Source organism: Mauremys reevesii, linkage group 5 (genome assembly GCF_016161935.1).
Source record: "Mauremys reevesii isolate NIE-2019 linkage group 5, ASM1616193v1, whole genome shotgun sequence".
NCBI classification, from domain to species: Eukaryota; Metazoa; Chordata; order Testudines; family Geoemydidae; genus Mauremys; species Mauremys reevesii.
Window position 1 is genome coordinate 30,187,571 of NC_052627.1, and position 12,055 is coordinate 30,199,625.

The window sequence follows — 12,055 nt, forward strand, 5'->3', positions numbered from 1 at the left end:
GTTAAAGGCGAGGGCGCTGCCTCCGGATCCCGGGTTTTCGTTCGGCCGACAGAAAGCAAGTCCCCGAGCGGCCGGGGTGGGGCAAAGGGAGCGGCTGCGGGCGGCCCCCCGCCACAAAACTCTCCCTCCGCACAGGCAGCCTGACGGGGGCAAGGGGGGTGTGTGTCTCACAACACGTTTTTTGGTGGCCTCCGAGTGCGGCCCCTAACTCTGGCTGGTGGCCGCACTGACAGTTTTTTCCTAAAATTCTTGATTAACTTTAGGAAAAATAAATAAAAATGTCCTTATCCACATCCAAATCCCTGTCAGTTAGGTATGGAGCTGGGGGGGCGGGGGGAGGTTGCAGAATCAATAATAAAAATAATGCTGTGAAAAGCAATATTTGCATGTTTGTTAATATAAGTTTTTGCAGCAAGCCCCAGGACAAATTAAGCCCTGGAGTGGGGGTGGTTGGGGGGGGGGGGGAATCAGCAGGTGCCAGGGGAGGTAGCAGGGACCAGGCGTGATGGGGGTGGGTGGTGAGTCCTGTGACCAGAGCCAGCCAGGGGTCTGCAGTGTGTGGCTGGGGGTCAGTGCCAGTGGCCAGAGCCCCAGAGCAGGTACCATGCAGCCAGGGCCAGCAGCTGCACACCCAGGAGCCCTGGCTCAGTGCCAGCACCCGCTGGAGCCCGGGTCGGCACCCAAGGCTGGGGTTGGGAGGCCAGCACCTGGGGGTTGGAATGCATGGCCAGGGGTTGGCACCGCATGGCCAGAGCCAGGAATTGGAGCCCGCTGCCATGTGGCCAGGAGTTGGAGCCTGAAGCTCCGTGGGCCTGGCCGCAGGCTGAGGTTGCATAGCCGGAGCTGGGGGTCAGTACCTGAAACATCATGGCTGGAGCTGGTGCCCAAAACCCCATGGCTGGAGGCCTGGTCTGTGCAGCTCCTAAGTCCCACCACCTGAGCCCACTGCCCAACAACCCTAGGGTGGAAGCTTGAGCCAGGCCCCATTGGGCCCCTCTGCCCCCTGTAGGTCGAGAACTCACCTTGTTCCTTCAGGATTGTGCCCCACCTGTCTCCAGAGGCGGTGCAGGGTGGCACATCCCTGAGCATAAAGAAGGGCGGGAGAGGGGCTGATACTTCTCCCTTCCCTCCCCCGTCACCACCCTGGTCTATGGCTGCATTTGAGAAATGCTGAGAACTGGGGGAACAGGCTGCACAAGCCCTCGGGGCAGAGACTGCGCAGCCTGCCTGCAGGGGCCAGCCCTGCCCTGCCCGCACCCAGCACTCACTGGCCTGGGTCTGCACATTTCCCAGGCTCTTTGTCGAGGGGCACAAGCTGTGCGTGCCTCAGGAGACCCCTCCCTGACTTTCGGAGCCCCTCTCCCCCCCTGCTATTGTCACCCTGCACAGTCCGCCTGGCTGGCTGCGGCGGGGAAGAAAGGAGAGCGCTGGCAAGGAGGAGGGGCTGAATGACATTGTTAGATTAACAGCAGGGCAATTTCTGCTGGGGATTGTTTGAGGATCTGGTTCAGGAAAAGGTTGATGTATGGCAGGTATGGGCTCCAGTTGGGTAGATCCGCCCCAATACATTTTCAGTAAATGAAGAGATCATCAGAAAGGAAGAAGTGGCACTTGAAAAGAGCAGCTATTCAGCTCCATCCAAACTAAAAATGAAAACAAGTCCTTATCACCCAGCCAAGTGTTTTCTTAGGGTGGATGCTGACCTGGAAGCACTTGTGTAGAAAAGCATCACCACCTCATGTGGGCACATTCCCCCCATCCCCTTCTCTTGCAGCTATTGGCAGGATGTTAAAATGAACAGTCCACCAAATCTTTTAATCAGGCACTATGCCATGCCAGATTGCCGCTGACTCGGCAACACAAAGATTCCATCCCAGAGATGGGAGCTGCTTGCTTGCTTTCCCACCCTTTCCCTGCTGTAGTGTGATTATTATGCCCAATAGTACAATGATTATGACCTAGGGAGTCGCTGACTGCCAACTGGCAGAGGGCACTCCCCACCATACAATCCCTCACGTCAGGCCTGATTCACGCATTGCCCCACTGTTGTCATAATCTGCACTTAAGAGCTAAAAGGTGTGATGTAAGGTATCATATGCAAACTGGTAACATGCTGATTATTAATATTGTGTGATATATGTACAGGCAGTGTATAAAGAATTATAGATGTCTGCTGGAAATACATTCTTAAAAGGTATTTTGCAAACAATCCATAGTCCCAACCTGTCCTAGACAAAGGAATGCTAGTGAGCTTGTTTTCCTGTGTCTCCAATGTAAACTGAATTAGGTAATATCTCAGAGGACAATGAAAAGTACATCTACATGGAAGGTAAACAAAGCCATCAAGATAAACAAGCAGGGTAAGAGGGAGAAAGACCACTTAACCATCACAAATGGGGATGGAGCCTGCACGCCCAGAAAGCCTTCCTGGCTCTTGAAACAGATACACTTTGGAAAATATAAGATGAAATGGAAAGCCATTTTGGCATCTATCACTTAGGGGACAAAGGGGGAAGCAGAACCCTATGAGCTCATGCAGAGTGGATCATCTTGACTTGAAAACAAAGAGTAGCTGGAAATGATTATAGGTGAGAAACCTCCTTAGATAAAGATTGTAACCTGCCAAAGTTAAGTTTTAGGCATTAGCGAGCACATTTTGTTTTATTGTACTTGTAGTCATATCTACACAATGACAGGGGGGTTGTGCATCCAGCAATTTTAAAGAACAGTAAAATGTTTGTGGAATAGGTTGTAACCTGCAGGAAAAATAACATGCCTAAGACTAAAACTGCATGTTGTATTTTGCACAATATTTGTAAAAGGAAGGAAGAAAGCCACTGTGAAAATCTTGGCCCATTTCTGTTGTTGAGAGGCATCAGTAAAGTAGGCTTATCTTTGGCAGACAGCACTGTCTGCAACTGGCACAAAGTATGTTTGATAACACCAAGTCACCCTTCTGCTGTTTTTTTTTTTCCTTTCTATTCCTTAGGGGCAAACAGTTCAAGAGTTACATCTAACTTTGGATTATTTCTCATGGCAAATCTTAAGGTTCTTAACCATTTGTCTCAACAAGGACAAGAACAACTTCTATAAAATAGGCTTTTAGTAGTTTGCTTTGCTAGGATAGTTATCAGCTCCACCAGGAAAACACTCATGTTCAAACATTTTCTCCTTGCAAAGGTATACTCAAAGGCATTGGGGTGTCACTGTAGACAGCTCAGTGAAGACCCCTATTAGATATACAGCTGTGGTCAACAAAGCAAACAAAATATTCATATGTTAGAATACATAAGGAATAGGCTGGCAAATAATACATAGGTAACATCTTTATAGAAATCAGTGGCGTGGCCTCATCTGAAATCCCATGTGAAATACTGGTACCCCATCTGAAAAAGGACATTGCAGAACTAGAGGAGGCTGAGAGAAGGTGATGAAAATGATCAAACATATTGAAAAACACATCTGAAGAGAAACTGAAAAATTTGGATGATCATCTTAGAAAGGAGATGAAAAGAGGGGACATGATAAAAGTATATCAAATAATAAACAGTCTAGAGATGGTAGATTGGGAACTCCTGCCCTTCCTGCATCATACAAAAGAAGAAGGGGCATTCAATGAAATTGAAAACCAACAAAACCCAATTCTTTTGCACACAGCATACAACTATACTGTGGAACTCATTACCACTGGAAATCATTAAAATCAAGAATTTAGCAAGGTTCAGTAAGGGATTGGGCATTTATTTGGATAACAAGTATATCCAGAATTGTTATAATTAACAACAAACATTGTGGAAGGGCTATGAAAGCTCATGCTTCAGGGTTTAAGACTGACTACTCTACCTTTCTCTGAAGTATCTGGTACAGGCCACTGTCAGAGACAGATTACTGGACTAGATGGACCTAGGGTTTAAATCCAGATTGGCAATTCATATGGTCCTGCAATACTATTGGATGATCTGGGTGTGGTCTGAGAATGGAACCTGAAGAATCCATCTTCAGTGCTGTTATTTTTCTCAGTGCCTCACACAATCATAGGTGTTCCTCACACAGAGCCAATCTATCGTAACTGTGTGTTGGAGATGCTACAGTTATGACAGTTTAGACTTTCATTCCAAATCTATGTAAGGGCACTTAAACTTTCCAAAAAAATTACCATTATGAACATGCTTAACTTTATGCATTGAAAATAGGCCCATCAAAGTCATATGGCAAATGTACTAGTGGATACAGTGCTTACATTTGTGAAGAGTCAGTAGTAACCATGACACCTGATAGTGATGGCAGGATCAGGCCCTAAATACTCACGACATAGACAAGGTATACAGGCAATAGAATGCATCAAAATAGCTGTTTAATACACATTTTGTTCCACTATATTTGAAGACTTGGCTTTGCTTGGTTTGACAATATTTATTTTAGTCCATGTTCTTTAGTGGAAGATTAAAGCTTGTAGGGCTCCAAAAGGAAGTGTGTTTTCAACTTGTCATGAAGATAGTCCTCACTGAGGTTCAGTGTTCTTTACATGGCTGCAGAAAATTAATTTAGAAATAAGTTATTAGAGCTACCAACATTTTTCAAAATTTGATTTTTCAATGAGGGTTTTCAACAAAATTTTGAGATAAAATGAAGACAGGTGAATTTTTATTATGCTTTTTCCACCATCTGTAGAGCAGAATGAAATTGTCATCTATCATGCTGTAAATTATTGCCCTATAAAAAGGGTTAATCATGTCCATGCCAGATCCTCTCCACACTGGCCATCTCTCTCTCTCTCTTCTACTAAATATTACTGTGGTGCTGGTAAACCAGGTAACTTATGTATGACCAGAACAACTTAACAAGAGGCATTGCAATTGTAATCAAGACAATCCAGGCATGTATGGGTATCAAGGAAATGTTAAGTAAGCTAGCAATCCCCAACTCATTCACTTTGTATTGATAAGAATCAAAGAATAGTTGCTAAGTGTATTTGTTTGTGTTTACCTATATCTGTTAGAAGTTTACCAGTGTAACCAAACTAGCTTTTAGATGCTAAATCCATTTCATGTCTTAATTGTGTTCAGTTAACCTTAAGATCAAAGAGGTGAGATACTGTAGGAAACTATTATCTACATTGTCTTCAGCTTATCTGTTATAATGCCTAACTGCCTTATGCAAATAAGTGTAACTAGATTTCCTGTGTATGGATAGGAAATTGAATGTTAACTTCAAAGTGGTGGGTTAGTGTATGCTCAAAGAAGAATCATGCTGTACTCAAAACACTTGAGGGCTTGCTTCAGCTATAAAAGTGAAACATCAGGCCTGATCCTGCATCTCTAGTCTGTAAACTTTAAACAGGGAAAGTTTAAGCTGTGGGACTGAGATCTTCCAAGTAGTTATTTGGAAAAGCATGGAAGGACTCCAACAGACTTTACATCTAAGCTGCATTTGGATTCTAACCTTTTGGGATGATTCAGAGACTTTTGTAAGTCAGCAGACTCATCCATCACTGCTACAAATCTGATAGAGGGACCTAGCAAGCATTTGTAATGTATATAATCTTTTAACCATTCAATAACTCTTCTTTTATTAATAAATCTTTAGTTAATTTACTAAAGATTGGCGTGTGTTTGGGTAAGATCTGACACACACACTGACATGGGAGAGAGTGTCTGATCCTTCGGGATTAGTAGAACCTCACATATGGTGATTTGGGTTTTTGATAAATCTCTCACCGTATTAGACCTTTTTGCCTAGATAGGAGCCAAGGGCTGGAATGCCTAAAGGGAACTGTATTTGGGTTCTTGTTCACCAGTGTGGTACTACAGCAGTTCTTTTGATGTTTGGGTGATTCTCTCTCTTGTAAAGTTAAACCAGAGCTATTAGATGACTTCTCAATTCTCACATAACTCAATGCCAGAGGAAGAAATGTAATCGAGACATTCAATCCCCTGCTGTAATTGCGTACATTTCCTGCTCTCTTGAATTCTTCTACCACATTTATTTGAATGGGAGAATGATTAGCTTAAATATGCAATTCAAGTTTTGTATGCAGTGGTGTCTGTAGGACAGTGGTCACCTAACATGATAAACTAGGGCAGTACATGAATCTGCAAACTAAGAAACGAGAACTCAAGATAAAATGTGGAACAGATATTTTAAAAGGGTAAAATAAACATTGCTCAGTTTCTGAGCAGTCGGGAGACATTCTTCCCACTCCTACATCCATATCCTTAAAAGTCCCAGAGTACTCAAATCTTCGGTGACATAACTAACAGAGAGGCATCCAGAAGTGTTGGCCAGTGCTATTAATTATCAAAGGGGAGAAAGGGGCAAAAAAGGACCTGGAGGTGAAAAAGGGAACCAAAGCCTTTCAAGATTTCTGAGTTTGAGAAGCACCTACAGCTTTGTTATCTGGATGTTCATGCTGTTTGTGGAGTTTACACATCACTAATCATATGAGAGAATTCACTAGCCACAGTGAATCTGAGGTTGTTTTTTTTAAATATATATAGTATAGGGAAAATCATCAATACATTGTAAAGAGTATCAAAAATATGCTTAAACAGTCCAAAAGGTTTATTTAAATTTTCAGGTAATCCTAATATTCCTGACCACTTTATCCAGATTCTTCTCCACCAACGAAACAGTGCAAGTACAATTAGAAAGGCAAAAATAGATACTAGGCATCTATCTAGTCTTCAAAATTATAGGGACTACCAAAGATGGGTGCAAGTAGAGATTTAATAACTTACAATTATGGCTGGACATTTTTGTTCTAAGCAGTTTGATCTTTATATGCTTTTATTACAAAAGCCATATGTATAAATTGAGATTTAACCTATTTGAGCTAAAACAGGTTGTGACATAACCTCTGTCTATTCAGGATTCCACTGGTGTGATGCTGAAATTGAGATATACATTGGTTACATTTTGCTTTAGTTATGAAAAACTGGTAAATAATATATGTAAGTAATCTGAGTTCCTCCTTTGAGGAATTAGTGGTAGATAGGAAAGTTCTATGTGAATGCTTGAAAATACATTTTTAAACCAGCAAAACTGGTTGCTTCATATATTAAAGAAAGCAATACATTTTTCATTCAAGTAATTCTTGATATGTGCTTAGGATATATGATAAATTGTTCCTTCCTACTTCAAACTACCACCTACATTATTTAACACCTGGAAACAAAATTTAATAAAAAAATTGTATTTATGGATCAAGTTGAATTCTGAAAATTGTGATCAAGCACATTTTTGGTATAGTCATACAAGATATAAAGGGAGATACTCTGCCACTAGGATCCACTTAATCTCAGTCTCAGGGATATATGTAAATAATATTGAAATTAGCAATACTCCACCCCTTCACTTCCTGCTCCAGATGTTGCATAAATCAAACAATTAAAAAAGTCTACTATATCCCAAATTACCCCTTGTTTTATATTAAACTTAAATTTTCCCCTTTGTTTACAAAATAGGGGATTCAAATTGCCAACTGACATATTGAAAGAGGATATAATTTAATCTACCACAGAGTTGAAGAATCCGGCAAATAAGTGAGGATCTTGTGTCCTAGATGTAGATGGAATACCTATTAAAGCTCCTGTCCTGCAACATGCACATACTTAACTTTATTAGCATGAATTATCCCATTGACTTCAAACAGAATTACTCAGGCTAGTGAAATTAAGCACATACTTAAGTGTTTGCAGAATTGCTGCCTAATTGAATAAAGGTGAATGGCACTTAGACAAAATATACTCTAACATTGACTTGAAAATGAAGGAACTAATTCCGATTTCACTTATGCTTCCGCAAATAAGAAGCAACTCTGCTTAAACTGATGTATTTACACTAGTTTGAGATAATCATCTATTCCACAAAATCCAGTACTATATCATACTCTGAAAATTTGGAATAAGCTTCACAAAAATGATCCACATAAAAGTTTACATCTGAAAATCTGGAATTACAAAAAGAAAAATAGTGAAAAATTGTTCTAGAACTATTGGAAGAGCTAAAGGATACTAAACATTTGATTTATGCCTGTAACAAATTTTGTTTTTTTTTCCAGCAGCTGCAAAATAAAAACAATCTGGATGCAGAAGAGAGGACCAGATGCAATTAAAGCTGTTTGCTAGGATTAGTGAGCTCATTTCCAACATCTCAAAGAATCCAATGTCAAATTGGATTTAAAAATAACCCTTCGAAAACACATTCAGTATCTTACCTCGGAAGTCTGATAATCAGACCTTGACAACTCCTCATAATACAATATTGTTATGAGCAAGATTAAGATTCCACATACTGTGCTATAAAGAAAAGAGTTTGCAGTATTATCTGTTCCTCCAACTAGAAAACTGTAAAGGATGCCAACCTTCAATTAATATTTTAAAATTCTGAACAAAATTTGACTGGAGCACACAAATGTCTTAATCAGTTGGGTCTGAAGGACACAAATTATTCCTGGCAGTGCTTGAAATCTACAGGAAGATATGCATGTTTTGGGACTGTGCACAGGTGAAAGCATATTGGGAAACTATATTTGCTTAAACACCTCATTTTTAAAGGTAAACATGGCAATATTACCTTGTGTATTGAGCCCCTCCCACATAGCTCAAAGGGAGATTTAAAATGCTCAGGTTTATTCATTGCTAAGAAGATACTAGACATTGGAAATATATCACTAGTTACTATACGTGAGTAGACATAGCCCTCTAAAATGAACTTCTTATAAAGGAGACTTTTCTTGGACATGACTAATAAAAGCAATGATTTTTTTCTAAAATACTGAGTCAAAAATATAGAAAAACACATCCTTCCTTCTCTTTCCCATGTATACTTAATCTTTGTTTTGCCTATTCCATACCACTCTTTTCCTTCTTTAGTTTCCTGTACTTCAACCATATAATTACATTATGGTTATGCTATCCTCCTGCAGGAGTAGAGTTCTTTATTTTCTAAGCTGTTTGTGCATGGATTAGTTACATTTTGAAGGAAGGAGGCAATATTGAATGCAAATCTGTATTTTAAAAATCTTTCAGACTTCAGCTTCAAAATACACGTAAAACAACGTGTAAATGAAAGGAATACACAGAAAATATATCACAAACAAGAGTATGTGTAGCCTCCATTTCTATATACTGTGGCCAGCAAACAGTAAGCATAGAACAAAAATATTGTTTTAATATTTACAGCAACATTAAAACATATTCTAATATGTCTCAATGCTTTGTGGAGCCACTGTATTATCAGAAGGTGAGTGCCTAAACTACAAGTACAATGCAGCTATTCTAAAAGCAATACTGAAGGGCAATATAAAACTAGGGAAAAGCAGGTGTGTGTGGTGAGATAAGCCTGGATGCATCATTAATGAAGTGCAACTTAGAGAAACAATTCAGGGAGAAACCGGAACTTGACAATTGAAAAGGAAGGGTAGATTTTTATAAAAAATCAGAAGTCTTTGTTTTTGCCACTGCCCTCAAAAAGAGGTATTCAACAGTCATTTTTATTCTAGAATAAGAAAATTTCAGTTAACTGAGCATATAATAGACATAGGAATGGAGAAAATGGAACTACAATAGAGACTTGCTTTATAATTTTGTTGAAACAGACATACCGTATAACGAATGTACTACCACTGTTAACAATGATTCATTCTTGCAGGCTATGCTCACATACTCCCTTAGTGGTACATGGTTCCTTTGCTATGAGGCAAAAGTTCGATTTATAAAAATGAACTTTCCTTCCTGTGCTACAATGGAGCTGCTGCAGCCACAGGCCTCTGCTTCAGAAAAAAAAAAGTTATTGGCAATTAAACCTGAATTCGTTCCCATCTCTTTTTGCTGCAAAGGAACATTTTTACTCCACCTCCAAATATGTTAGTGTTCGGTTGCCAAAAAAGAGCAATTATTTATACTGGATGGAGCTAGTGCAGATTAGCAGATCTTGCAGATTTTTACGACAAAACTATTTCTGCTAACTCTGCCCCCTTTAATTACTGCTTTGCCAGTGGCCATGAAGACACTCCCTTACTAAATGAAGACATGGCTGTTATTCATTCCTCAGCTGAAAGAGACGAGTTCCATCCAGCACAGCAACACAATGTATTTCAAACTGGTAGTAAGGAGTCACCCTCATTATCACTTTTTTGCTTCTCTATCTCCTTCAGAGTCCCAAACAGCAGCTTCAATACACATTGTTCTGTAAGTCTGGTTGTCCTTCTATTCAAGTCTATGACTCCCTTTATCTGGAAAGGTGGATGTTTATCTCCTTCATAAAAAGCATTTCTGAATAAAAAAAATCTTGTAATAAAATATTAAAAGTTCTCTCAAAAGAAAAAATACGCAGTACACTCCACAGAAGTATTTGTATCTCTGTACTGCTTTGCAGCTGAAAGACAGGTCACTTTCATCCTACAATTTAAACTCCAACCCTAAATAATTTGTCTGAACTATATTCTTGCCAGTCTTCTGAATGCAGCAGCCTCACAATTTTAATTAATCTCTTTTGCAGTACCTTAGTACCCCAAAGAATGTCTCCATTCAGACAGAGGTCCTATTTTAACTGGGTTTCAGCCACACCATGTAACCCAAACATAGTGCTGCAGCCAAATGTTTTTTCTAAATAATTTATCTGGTGTAAATATTCTAAACTTTGCCACAACTGCTTCCTGCCACAAAGCAAAATATTATGCTTTTCTTCATATGCACCTAGCTAGAAGGTTGCTTGCACATATTCAACACAGTCTGCCCAGAAAATATGGTGCCATTGGTGTCTGACAAGAGGAAAAGTGAACCCTGACAGCTGACCACATTGGGGAAAAAAACAATTTTCAATACTTTCCAAAGTTTTGTACTTTTATTTAGTTTACTATTTGTAGATGGTACCAGACTAATGCACACTAGGAACTCACAACACCCAGCATCAAAAACTGTCCTGCTAACGTAAATGACAACTGATCTGGAAGGATGATATACAAAATTGTGTGTGGGGTTCAGTACCCAGGCCCATTTAACTCTCAGGTTCCTCTGCTAGGGCTATTAGTAATGGTATCTCTATTGTGAGACCCCTGCAATAGTAAAAATACTACAGACAGAAGTCCAGCAGCAGACTGGGGGCTATCCAGTTTATTGCACTGCCTCATGGGCAAGTGATGTGTGCATTCAGTGCAAGCAAGTCATGGCTTGCACAGAGTAAGGGCTCTTGAGATTAGAGTTGGTGAACTGGAGAACCTAAAGGAGACAGGGAGGTAAACAGATGAGACTTTCTGGGACACAGTAAAGTAGTCCCACTCCCAGTTTGACAGTCTCTATGCTGTTGAGGAGGATGGGGGAAGGAGATCATCAAGATGGAGTGAAGGAAAATAATCCCTTAGTTGGGATTCTCCTTCCAGATGATGTAATGGTATCCTCTTGCACTGAGGATACCTCCCTGGGTATTAGGTATCCAGTTATTAGGAAGAGACAGGTAATAGTAATGGGGGATTCGATTATTAGAAATAGATATTTGGGTTTGTGAGGACCAGCAGAACTGCATGATGAATTGCCTGCTGGGTGCAAAGCTGTGGACCTCGAGACATCTAGATAGACTTACGTGCAGCAGTGGGGAGGAGCCGTGGTCATGGTACACGTAAGTACCAATGACACAGGGATAGGTAGGCTGCTGGGCAAGAGATTGCTGTCCAGGACCTCCATTGGTAGCATGCTCTGAAATGCTTCCAGTTCCAAGTGCAGGGCCAGTTACACAGGCAGAATTGCATGGTCTCAATGCATCAATGAGATGATGGTGTTAGGAAAAGGGATTTAGGTTTATTAGGAACTGGGAACCTTTTGGGAAAGGAGGAGCTTATATAGGAAGGATGGGCTCCATCTAGACCAAAACAGAACAAGATTGCTGGAATGTAAAATTAAAAAGGCTGTAGAGAAGTTTTTAAACTAAGAATTAGGGGAAAGTCAACAGGTGCAGAGGAGCACACATTTCGGAGAGACAGCCCTTAGGGGAAGATTTATTAAAGGGGATACTCTATATCCTAGTAAAGGGGAGGTGACAGAAGTTGATAAAATGCAGA

General features: G+C 40.5%; 1 protein-coding gene across 3 annotated transcripts in view; it reads right to left on the reverse strand.

Annotated features, from left to right (window-relative positions):
• Positions 1–4,387: 4,387 nt before the first annotated feature.
• The window catches only part of SEC24B (SEC24 homolog B, COPII coat complex component), a 100,321-nt gene continuing 92,653 nt past the window's right edge, over positions 4,388–12,055 (reverse strand). The window contains exon 25 of one of the 3 annotated variants that reach the window (XM_039540611.1): positions 4,388–4,529. In XM_039540611.1, coding sequence (XP_039396545.1) covers positions 4,522–4,529 — 8 coding nt within the window. In that variant the 3' untranslated portion in view covers positions 4,388–4,521. The remainder of the gene's footprint in view (positions 4,530–12,055) is intronic. The other 2 variants (XR_005599128.1, XR_005599129.1) reach the window with 2 other exon arrangements.